Source organism: Capricornis sumatraensis, chromosome 21 (assembly GCF_032405125.1).
Source record: "Capricornis sumatraensis isolate serow.1 chromosome 21, serow.2, whole genome shotgun sequence".
Classification (NCBI taxonomy): Eukaryota; Metazoa; Chordata; class Mammalia; order Artiodactyla; family Bovidae; genus Capricornis; species Capricornis sumatraensis.
In genome coordinates, this window is record NC_091089.1 from 45,078,935 (window position 1) to 45,100,712 (window position 21,778).

General features: G+C 43.6%; 1 protein-coding gene across 3 annotated transcripts in view; it reads right to left on the reverse strand.

Annotated features, from left to right (window-relative positions):
- Positions 1-21,778, reverse strand: part of PIEZO2 (piezo type mechanosensitive ion channel component 2) — a 255,348-nt gene that overhangs the window by 102,121 nt on the left and 131,449 nt on the right. For all 3 annotated transcript variants that reach the window (XM_068993743.1, XM_068993741.1, XM_068993740.1), the window contains exon 5: positions 11,791-11,953. In XM_068993743.1, the coding sequence (XP_068849844.1) occupies positions 11,791-11,953 (163 nt within the window). The remainder of the gene's footprint in view (positions 1-11,790; positions 11,954-21,778) is intronic.

The window sequence follows — 21,778 nt, forward strand, 5'->3', positions numbered from 1 at the left end:
GCTCGGCCCCCACCTGGGGTGATGGGAGAGCTACAGAGCTGGGGTACCAGGAGGTAAGCCCAACACCCCCAGCCCTGTATCACCCACAGAGGGAGTTTCGAAGCAAAACTCTCCAAGAGGTGGCTGGACTCAGAGCAGGACTTGCCCAACGCTTCACTTCTCTAGAACCCAAGCTAAGAGGACTCTGATCACCAACCACTCCACCCAGTGAGGGGGACAACGGGATCTCTTTCCCACAGCGACTCCAGCGGCTGCAGTAGGGGAAGAGCAAGGGGGCCCTGCAGCCAGAGGCTGTGCTGGTGGAAGAAGGGGTGGGGAGTGGAGCTGAAGAGGGTTCACGTCTTGGGTGAGCATCTCATAAGTCCAGTCAGCAGACCTCAGTTGGTAAATTTCACATGGTAGAGGGAGGGAGGGAGTTCTTGTCTTTGTGGATGAGATCAGGATGACCAGTCATGGAGAAAATTGGGAAGCCAGTTCTAAGGTGGAGGTATCATGGGGGCAGCTAGTGAGGAACCTGGAGTGTGGACAGAGGTGAGAATTGGAGAGGTCTACCTGAGGCTCACTGTCAAAGTGGGTTCTGATGAGGTGACCTGGAGAGAACACAAAGCTGCCTACCTGTTGGAGTTGCCACACCTGGGACCAGTCTCTCTCTCCAACTTTATCCTCATCTCTTGGCCCAGAAACATCACACACAGGGAACCATGCAGAGAACCTGGAATCCACAGGCTCTCTGCCTTGGGATGTGCTGTCCCCACACCAGGGAAGCCCCTCCCCAGTGTTCAAGGCCCCGGCTCCCAGGCCAGCTTTCTTTCAACTTCTCCATCTCCCAAAGCTGAGTTGCTGTGGGGACTAATCCAGGGATGCTGGTGCTATGACACCCACATCACCACACACATGGGCATTTGTTGCTTAATACTCCTTGTACAGCAGGTGGGCAACATCCTAAAAATGCCTTTAGAGGAAGAAAATTAGCTCAAAATCTTCAGTCTCCATACTTGACCAAGGAGACAGAGAGAGGGAACACAGCTAGGGTTACCTGGGTCACAGTCAGAAACACACTCCTAACTTTCACAATAAATGACTTATTGCTCAATTACGGAATTGCTACGGATGTAGATTAAATCAGATATAAATCTCTAGTCAAGAACCTTCTCGAGTTTAGATGAATGCATTTCCCCAACCTCTCCTGGGCGGGACAGGGACCCTGTGATTTTTATAAACAGACCAGTGTACTTGAGGTTTTTCAACATTTTTGTACCGGAATCCCTGGGGCTTTCAGTTGAAAGCACTTTCTAACCTGCCAAACTGACAGGGAGCCAAAAGTGAGCCCCACCATCCCGGCTGGGGCCAGAAGTGCCATTAGTCATGTCAGGCTGGTCTTCTCCCTGAAATGATCCATCTGGGGCAGCATAAACACCAACACCCTGGAAGCCCCTTGGCTTATTCACCAGCAAGCAGGCTGGGATGCTGGAGCTGAAATCTGTCCCCACATTGGAACTCAACTGGATCCTGGCCTCGGAGCTAAGAAGGAGTGCATGCTAAGTCGTTTTAGTCCTGTCTGACTCTTTGCAACCTCATGGGATGTAGCCCGCCAGACTCCTTTGTCCATGGGGTTTTCCAGGCAAGAATACTGGAGTGGGTTGCCACGCTCTCCTCCAGGGGATCTTCCTGACCCAGGGATTGAACTCCCATTTCCTACCGTCTCCTGCATTGGCAGGTAGGTTCTTTACCATTAGCGCCACCTGGGAAGGGCTTCCCTGGTGGTTCATCTGGTAAAGAATCTGCCTGCAATGCAGGAGACCTGGGTTCCATCCCTGGGTTGGGGAAAATCTCCTAGAGAAGGGAATGGCAACCCACTTCAGTATTCTTGCCTGGAGAACATGCTTAAACTTTGTCTTTCAGTTTCTTCATAAGAAGGAGTAGCTGCAAATAAAGATTTAGTTTTCTAGCTCCTGAGCTATCTTAGAAATGAAAGATAAAGCCTTTCTAGTTTAAAAAGCCTAATAAAATATTACATATCAGCATTGTCCAGGTTGAATTCTATAGCTTATGTAAAGAAATGTAAGTGCTTTGACTCATCTTCTTTAAAAGTCCCTGACTTCAAAATGTGCCAGATGTACTCAGGCAGTGTCTCATGTCACGTGAGGACACTCCAAGTGCTATGGAGTCAGCTGGGTGCGAGGTCATGGTTCTTTGAGCCTGGACCCAAGCCTCCATGCCTCATCCCATCACTGCATCCAGCCCTGCAGCCTCTTCCCCAGCAGTCAAGCATTAGCAGTTACTCCCACTCAATTCTGGACCAGGAAGACACCACCAATTACTTCTACTAGAACCCAGACATTCATTTTTCCTTATCCGCAGCACTAAATGAGTCTACCTGTCTTGGACTAAATCCAAGGCTCACCTGGGGCTCTTTAAGAGCCCAGATTACCAGGCTCCACCGCACAGTTCCTGAATCAGGAATTCTAGGAGCGAGTCCCAGGAACTTGTCTGATTAAAGGACTGCATGAGATGCTGTGGAAGGAGCCAAATTAGAATCCACACTCTTCCTGATACCTGCGACCACGGACAAACTCACCCTACCTGGAAACCTTGTGTTTGAGTTGGATGCCAGGCAGACTCCCTTGACTGGAAAACATATTGAGGTGATTTATCTAATGGAATCTCGTTCTGATTTCAGACAAACTTTAGATATAAGCCCAGAGCTCCTCAGACGGGGGACTCCATCCTCCTCTTCCTTGTGTCTTAAACCATGCTCAAAAAGCTGCTTTGATGGGAGAGCGTCAGAGGCACAGATAATGAGCCAGTAGATCCAGAAGCAAAGGGAGCACTTTCCCAAAATGTTGCAAGTTATTTACTCATTGTTTATTATTGAAAGTTAACAATTTATCTTCATGGAGTGGAGTCATCTCAACAGAAGAGTCCATGGAAGGGAGAGGCAAGTGCTGTGACTCATCACCAAAGACAAACGTCCACCATCCTCCACAGTGTCCCCATGGACACAGTGCCCAGAGAACTCTGGAGCCATGCTGGCAGGGGTCACATGCATCACGTAAGCCTATCGTGACAGCATCGTGCAGACGAAGCCAAGATTTTATTCTGTTACTAAGCTTGTTTTAGGAAGATTACTTTTCCAAATGTATAAGCACAGTTAAATTGTTCCCTGTTCCATTTGGAAGCATGAGTACAGAGGTGTATGCTTTCAACCACCTCTACAGAGCAATACGAGTTCAATAAAAGAGGTTAAGACAGACCAAGTTAGTGGGCAGCAACCCACCAGGCTATCCAGGACCGCAGGCCTGGGGAGCTTTAATAAAACAATCCTGGTGCCACCAAACATTTGTCTGCCTCCCGGAATTCTGACTGAACATATCTGGGATGCAGTCTGCACCTGGACCTTTACAAACTCCCAGGTCAAGGTCAGCTCAAGGTGGTAAGGAAGGAAGAACCTGAACCCACCTCCTCCCATGGACATGACAAATATGTTCATGGGAGGACATAACTACAAATATGCAGCTACACATGGGTCAATTTTCCCCAGAAAGGACCTGAGAACTAGCTGAATATCTGGTCCACAGCAGAGGATAGGAAGGGCCACACCTAGGCAGGTAGGGAAGGCATAAGGTTGAACTTACCCCAAGAGAGGTGAAATGCCCAGAGTGTGACACCTGCTGAGACTGTGTGTAAGGGACAGTCATTTGCAAATCCAAAGAGGTCTACTGGAGGGTGGGGGAAGGAAGATACTGCCCAGAGACTGAGGCACCACTGTGCTCTCACCTAAGTCAAGTCATTCTCCCCCTGTCTCCACAAAGCAAGGGAGCAAGTCCGGCCCCCACACCCTCTGGCTGAACCCAGCAGGAGCATACACAGTGCATATGGGGACATGCCCTGGTGGCCAGTAGGACTGGAGACCCTGAGCCCCTCGGGACAGTAACAACTGGAGAGAGCGCTCTTATCAGGCCACCACCCCCAGGCACCACAGGCCAGCAGACAAACACAGCCCCAAGCTTCCTGTGAAAAATCCATCTGTGGACCCTAGAGCCTCAGGTTTCCCTCACACCTGGAGGTGAAGGAGGGGCCCCCAGGGAAATGAGCCATGAGACATCATCCTCGAACCCCTGTGGCCTTGCTGCCGCTTAGCCAGACTCCAGAGGGAGCTTGTATAACCCTTAAGAGTCCCAATTTCTGCAATTGTTGCCCAGAGGACACCTCCAGACCCTACATCTGGAGAGCAGCCGGGATTACAATCGCAGCTCTGGGACTGTATGTGACTCCATGCTTTAGAAGCAGCTGCTGTCTGAAGCCCTGGCTTCAACCTGAGTGCTGAAGGAGAATCTCTACCCCATCAAGCACTGATAGCTCCCAACATGCCCTCAACAACAGAGCCGCTTCAGAGATAAATTAGGTATATCAGTTCAGTTCAGTTCAGTTGCTCAGTCGTGTCTGACTCTTTGCGACTCCATGAATCACAGCACACCAGGCCTCCCTGTCCATCACCAGCTCCCAGAGTTCACCCAAACTCATGTGCATTGAGTCAGTGATGCCATCCAGCCATCTCATCCTCTGTCGTCCCCTTCTCCTCCTGCCCCCAATCCCTCCCAGCATCAGGGTCTTTTCCAGTGAGTCAACTCTTCACATGAAGTGGCCAAAGTATTGGAATTTCAGCTTCAGCATCAGTCCTTCCAATGAACACCCAGGACTGATCTCCTTCAGAATGGACTGGTTGGATCTCCTTGCAGTCCAAGAGAATCTCAAGAGTCTTCTCCAACACCACAGTTCAAAAGCATCAATTCTTCAGCACTCAGCTTTCTTCAAAGTCCAATTCTCACATCCATACATGACCACTGGAAAAACCATAGCCTTGACTAGACGGACCTTTGTTGGCAAAGTAATATCTCTGCTTTTCAATATGCTATCTAGGTTGGTCATAACTTTCCTCCCAAGGAGTAAGTGTCTTTTAATTTCATGGCTGCAATCACCATCTGCAGTGATTCTGGAGCCCCCCAAAATAAAGTCTGACACTGTTTCCACTGTTTCCCTGTCTATTTCCCATGAAGTGATGGGACCAGATGCCATGATCTTTGTTTTCTGAATGTTGAGCTTTAAGCCAACTTTTTCACTCTCTTCTTTCACTTTCATCAAGAGGCTTTTTAGTGCCTCTTCACTTTCTGCAATAAAGGTGGTGTTATCTGCATATCTGACGTTATTGATATTTCTCCCAGCAATCTTGATTCCAGCTTGTGCTTCTTCCAGCCCAGCGTTTCTCATGATGTATTCTGCATATAAGTTAAATAAGCAGGGTGACAACATACAGCCTTGACGTACTCCTTTTCCTATTTGGAACCAGGCTGTGTATAGAGAAGTACAAAGATTTGAGAGCTAGCCGAGCTAAGGTGGCACTAGTGATAAAAAAAAAAAAAAAAAACCACCTGCCAATGCAGGAGAGATGAAATGGAGGCTCTATCCCTGGGTTAGAAAGATCCTCTGGAGAAGGAAATGGCAACTCACTCCAGTATTCTTGCCTAGAGAATCCCATGGACAGAGGAGCCTAGTGGGCTACAGTCCATGGGGTCACAGTCAGACAACTGAAGTGACTTAGCACAGACAGATGAGCTAAGTAAGGGTTGAAGAAGAAGAATTATCACCTACACAAGGCCATGCCTTCAAGACTGACAGGCAGCAGTTTTGCCTACTTCATAGAAACAGAGAGTCAGCAAAATGAGGAAATATGTTTAAAAAAAGACAAAAACCTCAAAAACAAGATAAAACCTCAGAAAAAGAACTTAATAATATAGAGATAAGTAATCTCTCTGATAAAGAATTCAAGTGAAGTGAAATTTGCTCAGTAGTATCTGACTCTTTGCGACCCCATGGACTGTAGCCCACCAGGTTCCTCTGTCTGTAGAATTCTCCTGGCCAGAATACTGGAGTGGGTAGCTGTTCCCTTCTCCAGAGGATCTTCCCACCCAGGAATAGAACTCAGGTCTCCTGCATTGCAGGCAGATTCCTTACCACCTGAGCCACCAGGGAAGGCCAAAGTATTCAAAGCTATGGTCAAAAGATGCTCCCTGACCTTGGGATAAGGATGAATACAGTGAGAACTTCAACAAAGACTTTGAATATATAAAAAAAGAACCAGTTGGTGCTGAAGAAATTAAGAAAGTAATCATGCTTATAATTGCATCAAAAAGAACAAAATACCTAGGAATAATTTAATCAAAGAGATTAAAGACCTAAACTCTGAAAACTATAAGACATTGATGAAAGAAAATGAAGATGACACAAATAAATGGAAAGATATACTATGCTCAAGGATTGGTAGAATTAGCATTGCTAAAATGGCCATACCACTCAAAGCAATATAGATTCAATGCAATATCAAATGGTAAAGAATCTGCCTGCAATGCAAGAAACCCAGGTTTGATCCCTGGGTTGGGAAGATCCACTGGAGAAGGGAATGACTACTCCAGTATTCTTGCCTAGTCTTGCCTGGAGAACCCCACGGATACAGGAGCCTAGAGGGTTACACTCCATGGGGTCACAAACAGTCAGACATGACTGAGCAACTAAGCATACACACACACACACACACACACACACACCAAGTAACGATGGCATTTTTCACGGAACTAGAACAAAAAATTCTAAGAGTTTTCATGGAACCACAAAAACCCCCAAAGAGCCAAAACAATCTTGAGACAGAACAAAAACAAGAGGTATCATACTCTAATTTCAAACTATATTGCAAACCTACAGAAATAAAAACAGAATGGTACTGGGACAAAATACATACACAATAGAAAGCCCAGAAAAAAAACACACCTATTTATGATCAATTAATCTATGACAAAGGAGGCAAGAATGTATTTCAGTGCTGTTGTGAAAACTGGACAGCTACCTGCAAAAGAATGAAACTGGACTACTCTCATACCATATGCAGAAATAAATTCAAAATTAATTAAACACTCATTCCACCCTAGAACTGGCATAGTGCTCTGAGCAGAGCACAAGCTCTGTAAAAAGTTCTGACTGGAGGGCAAAACAGATGGATGGACAGTGGGGTGCATGGAAGGATGGGAAAGAAAAGCAGTGGATTCCAGGGCCACTGCACTGCTCAACTTTTTGACATTTAAATAACAAAGACATGCATTTTCTTTGTATCTTAGTTCATCACAAGTAATTATTTGGGTCCTGAATCTTTATGGACACTTTGAGCAACAGGAGCGGTCTATATACCCTCAAAACTGTGGCTTTTTGTCATCATTCCCTAAATTCTTCATTTCTAGAGAAGGAACAGCAGTCAGAAGAACTAAATTTAGCTGGTTCTGATCAGAGAAAATGGGCGCTCAGGGTCAGTAATGATGTCTGTAACCGAAGACCAACAGAGAGGGATGACAGAGTCTGAGCTGGAAAACCAGGATCTAGAGGATGTTAAGCAGGTGACTCTGGACTAGATCTCGGGTGGGGACCGAGCAGATGCCTAACGATTAATATAATTAATATAATCAATATATGCTATATTAATTATATTACACTCTTTATTAGTCATTAATAAAGAGATTGATTTCTTCCATTCTTTGTTTCTTGCTCTCAAAAAATTAGCAACTAGAGCTTCAAATCTGAAGCCTGACTCGCAGGCCAGATAGCCACTTTCTGTGCCAAACACCACAGTAGCCTAAAGGACTTTAGGTATTACAAAGGGGTTGCAGCTTTGAGATTCAGAAACAATGTCTAAATAACGTTAGTGAGATTTAAATGTTGCATCCCTGATTCTTAATGGATGGGCTATATCAGCCATTGAAATATTCTTTATATCATTCATATTGGAATTATTAGACCATATAAAAAGGCCACTTGCAGCAGACTAAGTCAAGACTAAAATTTCTATTTGAATAAACATTTATCATAAATTTGGTTTCATATTAAACTACTCTTTGTTTCAAAAAAAATAATAAAGCCTGAAATCTCATGAAATAGCTAGAAAGAGCTAGAAGTACATAAATATGCAGATACTATCAACTTGGTGAAATTACTGATGTCATTGGTGTTTTATTGCACAGATAACCTTTCTACATAATTTAACTCTCATAACGCAACTCATTGTTTTTAAAGACTTAAGACTCTGAATCTTTTAGTTATGATTTGTCAATCTGCTTCTGAACAGATAAACAGGAACAAATGAAAAACAGATTAAAAGGAAGAAATAAACAAGACCACAAGTACGTCAGCTGGCAAAGAATCTTTCATGGCACTTGGGGAGTTGGTTCTTGACCGAGGTTTGCTTTCTGTAAAATCCAAGAACAGGACAAAGCCTCCTCCCCAACTCCATGCCCACTGGGTTTTTTGGGGGGAGAATCCTTGGATTCGTGATGCCCTTTAAAACAGTGAACTTAAGCCTCATTATCAAGTCCATGGAGATTTGGGAAGAGTCCTGAGCATTCTCCAGGGATTACTTACTACTCTGAAACAAAGCTGGATTTGAAAAGCAATTCTCCCAGGCACCAGAGGGTTGATTAATCTGCCATTTATCCACTGAGATAAATGAGAGAAGAAGCAACGCCAGCAAACACTGTCCTTTCGAAGGATCCTCAAAAACCAAGCAATCTAGAACACAATCACCAAGATTTACGAGTCACAGGAAGTATGCTAGGGACTTCAAAATAAAATAAATTCTCCTGCTTATTTTGGCTGTGTATTTATATTCTTTTCAGACTCCAGCCAGATGGTTCCCCAGTAAGAAAAATTTCCTCCTGGATTCATCTCTGGACAGTCACTCTAGCTTGCTCCCCTGGGCCACCTGGGGCTGGAATGTACTGAGACTACGGAAACTAATATCTAAATTAGGTGCAAACAAATTTAACCTAGAGGGAACTCAACTTGATAGTAATGATATTTAGCATTTTCAATATTAAGGGTTTTTCTGGTGAGTGAGACAGTGAAGAATCTGCCTGCAATGCAGGAGACCTGGGTTCAATATCTGGGTTGGGAAGATCCTCTGGAGGAAGGCATGGCAACCCACTCCAGTATTCCTGCCTGGAGAATTCCATGGACAGAGGAGCCTGGCAGTCTACAGTACATGGAGTCGCAAAGAGTTGGACATGACTGAGTGACTAACACTTTCACACTCATTTTCAAAGCTCCCCAAAAATAATGCTTAGAGAATCTACCCCTTTTTATCATTAAATAAGGTAATCAATTAGGGTTAGAACTGCAGATGGTGATTGCAGCCATGAAATTAAAAGATGCTTACTCCTTGGAAGGAAAGCTATGACCAACCTAGAAAGCATATTAAAAAGCAGATTACTTTGACAACCAAGGTCCATCTAGTCAAGGCTATGGTTTTCCCAGTGGTCATGTATGGATGTGAGAGTTGGACTGTGAAGAAAGCTGAGCGCCAAAGAATTGATGCTTTTGAACTGTGGTGTTGGAGAAGACTCTTGAGAGTCCGTTGGACTGCAAAGAGATCCAACCAGTCCATTCTGAAGGAGATCAGTCCTGGGTGTTCATTGGAAGGACTGATGCTAAAGCTGAAACTCCAGTACTTTGGCCACCTCATGTGAAGAGTTGACTCATTGGAAAAGACTCTGATGCTGGGAGGGATTGGGGGCAGGAGGAGAAGGGGACGACAGAGGATGAGATGGCTGGATGGCATCACCAACTCGATGGACATGAGTTTGAGTGAACTCCGGGAGTTGGTGATGGACAGGGAGGCCTGGTGTGCTGTGATTCATGAAGTCGCAAAGAGTCGGACACGACTGAGTGACTGAACTGGACTGAATGTAATCAATAATATATAGGGTGCAGATATTTAAACAAATATCAAATGGGAGAGAGGTATCATGAGCCCATCCTGGAGAAAAGAGGGGAATCAGGAAGGAAACATGATTTTAATATCGGTCAGTGACGTTGTGTCTCTTCTTCAACAGATGGGTGACCTTGACCTAACGTCCCTTATCTTCAGTAGTCAGTGCAGGTTTTCCTAGTTTTATGGCAAAACAGTGTTTGAACTGGAGACAGAAGTTCTTTCTGTAGGAAGCTTTGTAATTCAGTCATGGTTGTCCATTACCGATGGCCAGGAAGGAAGTCCTTTACTGAGTGAGTTGGCCTCAAACATACCCTCCAACTTATCTTTCTCTCATTCTAAGAGGCTTTAAATTTTACATTTTTGCGATTGTCCTACTTCCTTTCAAACTGGAGAAGAGCAAAGGGAGGCAAGCACGTGGCCCTTTATTAAGTCTTCAGGACAATCTCCACTTTGTGGAAGAAGAAAGAGGATAAACAATTTTCCCAACATCACACAGTTTCCAAGTCTGACTTCAGAGTCCACTTAAGTTCACAGTAACTAGCCCTTACCCTCCATCTACAATATGAGGAGAACTGAAAATAAATCTTGCCTTATAAAAAATAATAATGAAAAGTCCTAAGTCTGGAGAGCTTGAGTTAATGTATTTATTTTCACTGAATCTGGAAAAAACAGCGTGATTGTTTAAGCCAGATGATTTTTCAAAATTGTAAATACTATAAAAGAAATTTCAAATGTAAAAACAGAGGTTAAAATGTTAAATTCTGTCTTAACCAGAAGAAAAAGCACCTTCATAGTTCTATTTCTAGGACACTGACAAGTGTTGTACAGTTTGTGAACTTGAATGCAAGAGATAGATAGTTATGACCTTGCTGTAATGATTTTTAACACCATGTACCATTTTTAACATTTACCTTAAAAACAGCAGAACGTGCATATGTCACAGGATTGTATATTTTTACTCACAAGGATTTTAGGCAATAACATCAATTCTAGTCTGCAGAGGTTTATGGAATCATATTCATTCTTTCTTCATTGTTGTATTCTAATAAATATCAAGGGAAAATGCTGTTCATTTGTGAAGCACACACATTATTTGCTATTAACCGAGAACTTTCTTTCTTTGATGCCATCGTGGTTACCATTCTCAATATAAGTAATTTCAACTAACTTCAGTTTTATAGGTTTAATTTCTTGCCAAAGCATATGAATGAAACATTCAGTACTTACAAGTGCCTCGGGTCAAATGTCCAAATACAGTCTTTTAAGGAATTTTTTTCCCTGTAAATTTTATCTTTCAATTACAAGATCAATTACTTTTTAAGTCACTGTTACCTAAACTCATATGACACAGTGCAGTTATTAGAACAAACAGGTCAGTGACAGAGCGACAGCTGTCTCCCACTTCCATTCACCGTGGAGTGAAATCTGACGTGTCCCCTGATCCAGCTAAAAATTCACAAACGTTTTACTCATTCTTACACTCTTCCAAATGCATGTGTTTTTTCTCCGGAGTACTTTAAAAAATACCTCGATGGAAGCATGCAGATTTAACCACTGACTCAGGATGGCAAAGTGCTCAGACTGGAAGCTTCCTTCAAGGTAGAATTAATTTTTTTTTCTCCAACAACTGCCAGGTGTTTCTTCTCTAAGAATGTTGCAGTAACTAAGTATCTAGGGCATGGGCCATGACACAAACTTGAAAGGTTTCCAGTGTGAGTTAAGGGCGGATGGTAATGAAGAGACACCAGGTCAGGCCCAGGCCCTTAGGGTTAATGCATCTCACAGGGCATCCCTCATGTCCGCGGACTTGTTTCCACGTGGCCAAGTGTGGGTGAGAATGCACATGCGTGAGGACCACACGAGGTGTACGAAGCAACCACTCAGCATAGAAGGACATGAAGCTCTGTGCATATCTCACTGTTCACTGTCACAAACCTAGAAGGCCCCAGAAATCAAAGCAGGAAGAGTCTCAGACTCAGACTTACCGACTCTTCGTTCTCAAACTCCGGGTTACATTGCGCGGCCTCTTCGGCCATTGGCTTCTGAACAATGTTCCTACAGACCAGCCAGATGGTCAGGCTGGCGATGAACATGCCCACGTCAGGCACAAACACTCGGATCCCATTGCCAGCGTCGGCTCCCTTTAAGCTATGGAGGGAAAAACAGGGAGGAGGAAATTCAGTTGTTTTGACTTTGCAATGGTTAAACCATCACAGAGTGTGTTTGAATCTTCTTAAGACTTAAAGAATGCTCAGTTTCTGCCTGGAAGGTATCAGAAAGCTTTTCTCCGACTCCAGCCTTACATAATCTACTCAGACTCAGGAAGCTTTCAGGGAGTTTCAGAAATAGCACGAAGAACCCGAAACCAACTCTCACTCCTAAAACATACTGATGAACTAAACTGTTATTAAATAAGCCACGTGTCCAGGACAGAGACAGGTGTTTGCAACCTGGTAGGAGCAGTTAAAGACTGGATGTACATGAGAAGCCCTGGAAGTAAATCCAAGTTTAGAGGGAAAACAGAGGAAACGTTCAAGCCATCCTTGAAGAGGAGCCCTTCATTACTTTGAATGCTGAGTCGATTTTGTTTTCCATCCTGTTCCAAGAAACGGCAGGTCGTTAACAGAGAGCTTAGAAGATTTGGTCCCAGTGTCAGCAGGACCTGGTGGCTGTGTTTCACTGGGACCTTCCCCTTGTCCTGTGCTACCCCCTGCCCCAAAGAGATAACACTGTTCATCTTCTTTATTGCACAGGACTCAAATGAAAGTGACCCAATGTGTATCAGAGCTAAAACTTGTTTAGGGAAAAGCAGCAGAAGATAGGAAGTTATCTCACGTGAAGATAAGTATTTTTCAAATACACTTTATGTGATGAAATATATAGTCATCATTTACATTGGATATATGATGTATTTGGGTAAAAACATAATAAATAGCAAGACCTCTATCACCATGAAATAATCATGTTGACATTTTAGTGAATTAAAAAATCATATGACTCAGCCATTAAAAAGAATACATTTGAATCAGTTCTAATGAGGTGGGTGAAACTGGAGCCTATTATACAGAGTGAAGTAAGCCAGAAAGAAAAACACCAATACAGTATACTAACACATATATAAGGAATTTAGAAAGATGGTAATAATAACCCTGTATGTGAGATAGCAAAAGAGACAGATGTATAGAACAGTCTTTTGGACTCTGTGGGAGAGGGACAGGGTGGGATGATTTGGGAGAATGGCATTGAAACATGTATAATATCATATAAGAAACGAATCGCCAGTCCAGGTTCGATGCAGGATACAGGATGCTTGGGGCTGGTGCACTGGGATGACCCAGAGAGATGGTACGGGGAGGGAGGTGGGAGGGGGGACACATGTACAGCCGTGGTGGATTCATGTTGATGTATGGCAAAACCAATACAATATTGTAAAGTAAAAAAATGTGTAATAAATACATAAAATATGGAAGTGAAGTCGCTCAGTCGTATCCGACTCTTTGCGAACCCCCCGGACTGTAGCCCACCAGGCTTCTCTGTCTTTGGGATTCTCCAGGCAAGAATACTGGAGTGGGTTGCCATTTCCTTCTCCAGGGGATCTTCCCGACCCAGGAATCGAACCTAGGTCTCCCGCATTGCAGGCAGACGCTTTAACCTCTGAGCCACCAGGGAAGCCCATATAAAATATCTGCTATGTGAATATAGTATATACAAATATCTCTGAATACAAACATTTATGTATTTAAATAAATAAATAAAAAATCATATGATCTTGCTTCTATGTGGAATCTAAAAAAATGACATGAACTATTTACAAAACAGAAATAGACTCACAGACAAAGAAAACGAATTTCTGGTTACCAAAGGAGAAAGGTGAGCGGGGAGGGATAAATTAGGAATTTGGGATGAACATATACACAGCACTGTATATAACAATAAGACCTACTGTATAGCATAGGGAACTCTACTCAATAGTTTGGAAACCATAAGCAACTACTATACATGCAATCTTAGTGTTAACAAAACTAGGCTCATACTTAATCTGTTGTTTTTGAAAATAATTTGTTCATTTAATACATCACTCACATCTTCACAATTCACTGAAGATTTTTAAACCTTTACCACACTCACAGTCACTAGTTACTTAACTAGGCCACTACTGTTGCACATTTAGAATATTACCATTTACTTGGTACCATAATATGAATATAAGTCAAGTCTTAAGTAAAGAGTCTCCTAATCTAGGATCTTCTAGGAAAAATTACTCAGACCAGTCTGACTGGCTTTTTATAAAAATGGTCTGGAAAAGGACCCTCCCCATTAGAAGCCTGGGTTTTATACACGACTCTAAGTGAGAAATAGATTAAAGGGACTAGATCTGATAGATAGAGTGCCTGATGAACTATGGAATGAGGTTCGTGACATTGTACAGGAGACAGGGATCAAGACCATCTCAATGGAAAAGAAATGCAAAAAAGCAAAATGGCTGTCTGGGGAGGCCTTACAAATAGCTGTGAAAAGAAGAGAAGCGAAAAGCAAAGGAGAAAAGGAAAGATATAAGCATCTGAATGCAGAGTTCCAAAGAATAGCAAGAAGAGATAAGAAAGCCTTCTTCAGTGATCAATACAAAGAAATAGAGGAAAACAGCAGAATGGGAAAGACTAGAGATCTCTTCAAGAAAATCAGAGATACCAAGGGAACATTTCATGCAAAGATGGGCACAATAAAGGACAGAAATGGCATGGACCTAACAGAAGCAGAAGATATTAAGAAGAGGTGGCAAGAATACACAGAAGAACTGTACAAAAAAGATCTTCACAACCAAGATAATCACAATGGTATGATCACTCACCTAGAGCCAGACATGCTGGAATGTAAAGTCAAGTGGACCTTAGAAAGCATCGCTATGAACAAAGCTAGCGGAGGTGATGGAATTCCAGCTGAGCTATTTGAAATCCTGAAAGATGATGCTCTGAAAGTGTTGCACTCAATATGCCAGCTAATTTGGAAAACTAAGCAGTGGCCACAGGACTGGAAAAGGTCAGTTTTCATTCCAATCCCAAGGAAAGGCAATGCCAAAGAATGCTCAAACTGGAAGAAGCACAAGCTGGAATCAAGATTGCCAGGAGAAATATCAATAACCTCAGATATGCAGATGACACCACTCCTATGGCAGAAAGTGAAGAGGAACTAAAAAGCCTTTTGATGAAAATGAAAGAGGAGAGTGAAAAAGTTGGCTTAAAGCTCAACATTCAGAAAATGAAGATCATGGCATCTGGTCCCATCACTTCATGGGAAATAGATGGGGAAACAGTGGCAGACTTTATTTTGGGAGGCTCCAAAATCACTGCAGATGGTGACTGCAGCCACTAAATTAATAGACACTTACTCCTTGGAAGGAAAGTTATGACCAACCTAGATAGCATGTTGAAAAGTAGAGATATTACTTTATCAGCAAAAGTCTGTCTAGTCAAGGCTATGGTTTTTCCAGTGGTCATGTATGGATGTGAGAGTTGGACTGTGAAGAAGGCTGAGTGCCGAAGAATTGATGCTTTTGAACTGTGGTGTTGGAGAAGACTCTTGAGATTCCCTTGGACTGCAAGGTGATCCAAGCAGTCCATCCTGAAGGAGATCAGCCTTGGGATTTCTTTGGAAGGAATGATGCTAAAGCTGAAACTCCAGTACTTTGGCCACCTCATGCGAAGAGTTGACTCATTGGAAAAGACTCTGATGCTGGGAGGGATTAGGGGCAGGAGGAGAAGGGGACGACAGAGGATGAGATGGCTGGATGGCATCACGGACTCGATGGACGTGAGTCTGAGTGAACTCCAGGAGTTGGTGATGGACAGGGAGGCCTGGCGGGCTGCGATTCATGGGGTCGCAAAGAGTGGGACACGACTGAGCGACTGAACTGAACTAACTGAACTGAAACTTCTCTGAACAGAGAAACTTGGATGTGATGAGACATCCCTTTACCTCCATAAATAAAACACACGTGGTTGTGTGAGAGGTTTTAAAAAATAGCAAATTCCTTGCATTTGGGCTAAGAGTAAAAGAAATCAAATAGGAAAACTTCATCCAAACGTATAATACTGTGAACACTTCATACAGATTTTACAATTACTTATAAAATTTATAATCCAAATCTATAATAAGGAAATCTGATGATTGATTTCATCATAAGAAAACTGTAGAGGTTTTGCAAGTACACCTAACGCGATCAGGCAGAGCAAAGGAGGATTCACATCATCAGAATGAGAATTCAGAGATCAAGGAGAGAGGCCAGGAGATGAAGGCCAGGCTGGGTGGGGAGGTATTTCCTGGGTGGGGCTGAGGTCTGGGGAGCCGGCAGTCCCTCCTGAGTAGATTTGGGGGATAAATTACTGCAGCTTTTTTGCGGAAAACGAATTGATCATGGCATTTTATGAGAAGCACAAACCAAGCCGACTGGTGGGAAAGAGTTCTCTGAGGTACGTAGCCAGCGTCCCACCCAGCACAGTGGACCCAGGAGCCGCTGTGCCTGCCTCCACCCCTGCCTCCAACCCCAACCTGCACTCTGTACATGGCTCTCAATTTACAAACAGTGGCTTCGAGTCAACAGCCTCAGCTTTGTGCTCCTAGGTCCCCAAGGAGACACTTGATCACCCACAAACATGAAGAGAGTAAATGAACCCCAACTGCAAAGCAATTACTCCCCAGCCATGACAGAACGCAGCTCCCAGAAACAGGACTGGGCTGTGGTCCAGCTCAGAGTGGAATCGTCAGCCACGGAGGTGCCAACCTGTTAGCTGGTGCTGTCACCTGAGCTCACAAAGCAGCACGTTCAGAGCACTTGCCAGCGCACGGGCTCCAGGAACCTCCAGAAGACGACGGTGCAGGCCGCGGACAATGACCAGGTCAGAGTCCACTTGATACCTCCCATGGGGACCATATTATCACTACAGTCTCCGTCTTCACTGTCTAGACCAGAGTCTACTGAAGCACATTCATCAGAGAGCTAGCCCTCAGAAATACTGGGAATTAAAGCAAAACATGACCCAAAAAAAAGAAAATAAAAAACTGCCTCTGGTCAAATAAGTGTTAGAAAATCACAACAGTTATTATTTTAGTAAAGAACTTGAGAAGTTCTGTAGAAAAACAATAAATTGGACTTTATCTAAACCTCTGGGCTTCCCAGGTGGCTCAGTGGGTAATGAACCCACTCGCAATGCAGGAGACACAGGAATCATGGGTTCGATCCCAGGGTCAGGAAGGTCCCCTGGAGAAAGGTACAGCAACCTACTCCAGTATCCTTGCCTAGAGAATCCCATGGACAGAGGAGCCTGCTGGACTACAGTCCATATGGTCGCAAAAGAGTCGGACATAACTGAAGCAACTGAGCTCACGTGCAAATCTCTGCTTCCCAAATTTATCTGAGCACAAACCATTTCTTGACGTTTTATCTAAAATCTACTACATTGGGCCAAGCTACTGTTCATGGCACAGGTTTTAGAAAATGCTGAGCTGGAGTCTCCTCATTGGTCTAGATTTTTGATCACAATGAATGGATACTTTGGAAGCTGTACTTAGATGTAACTAATTCTCATATATCTGGTTTTGAATAAGCCCCTAATAACTACAGTGCCAGCAACACCTGATTTCTTTCCCTCATCCCCTCTCCCAGCTGTCCACTCCATCTCCCAAGTGTCCACCCCCTCTCCCAAGTGTCCACTTGCTCTTGGGACAGACTGGAAGAGACCAGAAAGCACAGGACAACTCACAAAGCTGCTCATTCAGTCCCAGCATGTCCCCAAGACCATCTGAAGACACCCATCTTCCTATGAGATGTCTCTACCCAGTGCCTGACCATTTCTCCACACGTCTCCCTTCACCACCTCGTCTTCTGAATGACTGTCACTTTGCCTCGGGGTGTCCCCTCTGCCAACCAGGCCAAGCTGAACTTTTAGAAGCACAGTTTGGACTTGCCCACTGCACCAGCGATGAGAAAGGCCCATATTCCCAAGCTCACTTATGAGGCCTCTGTATTACAGACGTGTGTGCCTTGTCTCTTGCTAAGACTTCCTCAGACCTCAAATTACAGCCGTGCTGGCTGCACATCCAAGGACAAGCAAGTGTTTGTCCCTCTGAGTCAGAGCATAGCCTTCTCCCTTGGACCACAAAGCCCTCCTCACACACACTTCCACGTCATCCTCATCAGTCAAGACTTACCTCCCTCATCTCTACTGCAAAGCCCACCACCTGTTTCCTTTAGACCCCTAACACTTTATGTTGCTCACTTATTTGTGAATCTCTATATCCAAGAGAACTATATATATATATATATATGTATATATTATATTTGTATGTGTGCCAATCCCAAAGAAAGGCAATGCCAAGGAATGCTCAAACTACTGCACAATTGCACTCATCTTTCAAGCTAGTAAAGTAATGCTCAAAATTCTCCAAGCCAGGCTTCAGCAATACGTGAACCGTGAACTTCCAGATGTTCAAGCTGGTTTTAGAAAAGGCAGAGGAACCAGAGATCAAATTGCCAACATCCGCTGGATCATGGAAAAAGCAAGAGAGTTCCAGAAAAATATCTATTTCTGCTTTATTGACTATGCCAAAGGCTTTGACTGTGTGGATCACAATAAACTGTGGAAAATTCTGAAAGAGATGGGAATACCAGACCACCTGACCTGCCTCTTGAGAAATCTGTATGCAGGTCAAGAAGCAACAGTTAGAACTGGACACGGAACAACAGACTGGTTCCAAATAGGAAAAGGAGTACGTCAAGGCTGTATATTGTCACCCTGCTTATTTAACTTCTATGCAGAGTACATCATGAGAAACGCTGGACTGGAAGAAACACAAACTGGAATCAAGATTGCCAGGAGAAATATCAATCACCTCAGATATGCAGATGACACCACCCTTATGGCAGAAAGTGAAGAGGAACTCAAAAGCCTCTTGATGAAAGTGAAAGAGGAGAGTGAAAAAGTTGGCTTAAAGCTCAACATTCAGAAAATGAAGATCATGGCATCCAATCACATCACTTCATGGGAAATAGATGGGGAAACAGTAGAAACAGTGTCAGACTTTATTTTTGGGGGCTCCAAAATCACTGCAGATGGTGACTGCAGCCATGAAATTAAAAGACACTTACTCCTTGAAGAAAAGTTATGACCAACTTAGATAGTATATTCAAAAGCAGAGACATTACTTTGCTGACTAAGGTCCGTCTAGTCAAGGCTATGGTTTTTCCAGTGGTCATGTATGGATGTGAGAGTTGGACTGTGAAGAAGGCTGAGTGCCGAAGAATTGATGCTTTTGAACTGTGGTGTTGGAGAAGACTCTTGAGATTCCCTTGGACTGCAAGGTGATCCAAGCAGTCCATCCTGAAGGAGATCAGCCTTGGGATTTCTTTGGAAGGAATGATGCTAAAGCTGAAACTCCAGTACTTTGGCCACCTCATGCGAAGAGTTGACTCATTGGAAAAGACTCTGATGCTGGGAGGGATTAGGGGCAGGAGGAGAAGGGGACGACAGAGGATGAGATGGCTGGATGGCATCACAGACTCGATGGACGTGAGTCTGAGTGAACTCCGGGAGTTGGTGATGGACAGGGAGGCCTGGCATGCTGTGATTCATGGAGTCGCAAAGAGTTGGACACGACTGAGCAACTGAACTGAACTGAACTGAACTGATATGTGTGTATGTGTGTGTGTACATGTGGTACAGTGTGTGCTCTGAATACAGGCTGGCAGAATTAATGTGATCTCCAAATATTTACTCTTTCTTTCCTATGACAATAGTTTGTGCAAAGTCCTGCTTATGAATTAGATCAGGTGTCTGCCACAAGTATCGCCATAATTCAGTTCAGGGAAGATAAAGTACAAAGGGCAGGACAGTCACTAGTGTCTGTGGAGTGCCTGAGGACCGGAGGTTGATGAGTAACATCTCAGTTCTTTGGATGTGAGTTAATGGTCACAATTGGAAACTATAAACCATTAAAAATATATATGCACTTTTTGCATACACCAGAGAAAACATTTCAAGAACAAGAACAATTAATTGTATCCAATGAACATTAAATGGCTTGATTTGGTCAGATTTTTTATTTATTCCAAAAATATTTATTATGCCTCTATCAAGTGCCAGGCCCTCTCCTTGAGCACTGAATGTTGGTTATGAAAGTGTGTCTTAAACACAGAGATAAATCAGGAAGAGGTGTTGTGGCCAGGTCCTCCTTGTTGGACTCAGACTCTGGTGAAGTATCTGCAAAACAAGAAGGGCTGAAGGGTTTGGAGCAAAAACTCTCCACCATCACCATGGAACTGAGCCCACAAAGGAAGTCACAATCTGGTCGCAGGAAGTGGGGCTGGGAGGTGGCCTTCCATGGTGAGGGTGAGGTATGGACATGAGGTACCGACATGAGGTATGGACATGACAGGTCACCCTGGACCCACGTGGGGTTTGTGCCCTAGAGAGGTCTTGGCTGGAGGGGCAGAGCCACAGATTTCTTCTCATGTGGGTTGGCTAAAGTCCATGGAGTAAGTCAGATGGTCCAGGGACTGCACAGAGTATAAACATTTATGGAAGGCTCTGTAAATGAATTGTCAGTGTTCATTTCAGAGCATTTAATAACAATTAAAATGTTTTAATAGTGTAATTAATTAATTTATTTTTGGTTGCACTGAGTCTTTGTTGCTGCACGGGTTTTCTCTACTTGCAGAGATCAGGGGCTGGTCTCCAGTTGTGGTGCCCGGGCTTCTCATTGCCGTGGCTTCTCTTGTTGCAGAGCACAGCCTCTAGGGTGAGTGGGCTTCAGCAGTTTTGGCTCCCAGGCTCTAGAGCACAGGTTCAGTAGTTACAGTGCACAGGCTTAGTTGCTTTGCAGCATGTGGGATCTTCCCAGATCAGGGATTGAAACCATGTCTCCACTGGCAGAATTGGCAGGGGGATTCTTATCCACTGAGCCATCAGGGAAGTCCAACAAATTAAATTTTATTTCAAGTAAATCCTGCGTTTGAAATCAGACTGACGAGGTTATATGAAGAAGCCCTGTTCTAATAAATTAAGGAGATTGATGTACACATTTCCCCATAAAATGTTATCCTATATCGCGTGACTTTCCGGGCTCAGCTCAATTACATTTTCCATATAGAAAAGTACAAGCTAAACAACTTAAAACCTCATTTCTCTTCAACAAGCAGACACTTCCTCTCCAAACCAGTTACAGTCACACGATCCTATTTGTGCAGGGTGATTATTCCTCTCTGAAAGGGAGTCTAGGAAGCTGGAAGCTGGGAAAAAAAACTCCTTATCCATCAAGAGGAGAGAAAATGTAGCCATAAAACACTGTGAATCAGTAAGTTAGTGCAAATGTACGTACAACCTGGATCTACACCAATAAACATGGATGCATCTCACAAACATAATATTGAGAGAGAAAAAAAAAGAAGTAGCAAGCATACAGAATATTGATCACTTACAGACTCACCCATAAAGAACTCCAAGAAAGCAACAAACATGTTTTTGGACAGAGAGAGGGACACAGTCACCTGTGTTGCAGCACCTAGATTCTTAACTTTGAAAGCTGGTTGGCATGCACAAAAGTGTATTTTTAATATTTCATATTATTTTTTAAAATCAGAAGTGTCATACTGCTCAGAATTCCTCATGTAGAACATATCATGAAAACACAAAGTCAATTACCTGCCTGGGAAAGAAAATGACCAACTGCTGCAGTCTCAGCCATGATTACATTTGGTCAAACTCAATTACCATCCTCCCATCTAAGTCCAGGGAAGCAGTGAGGTTGGGGTGGATGTTCACGGGCAACCCAATTTGCTTTTGTAAATCTGTTTCTCACCAACAAAATGACTTCTCAGGGTCTTCCCAACGGTCAGGTTTCATTTTGACTCAGAAAATTCAAAATAAAGAGACAGGGAAATTGAGAAGGGACCAGGAAAGAGGAAGAGTGCTGGAATTCCAG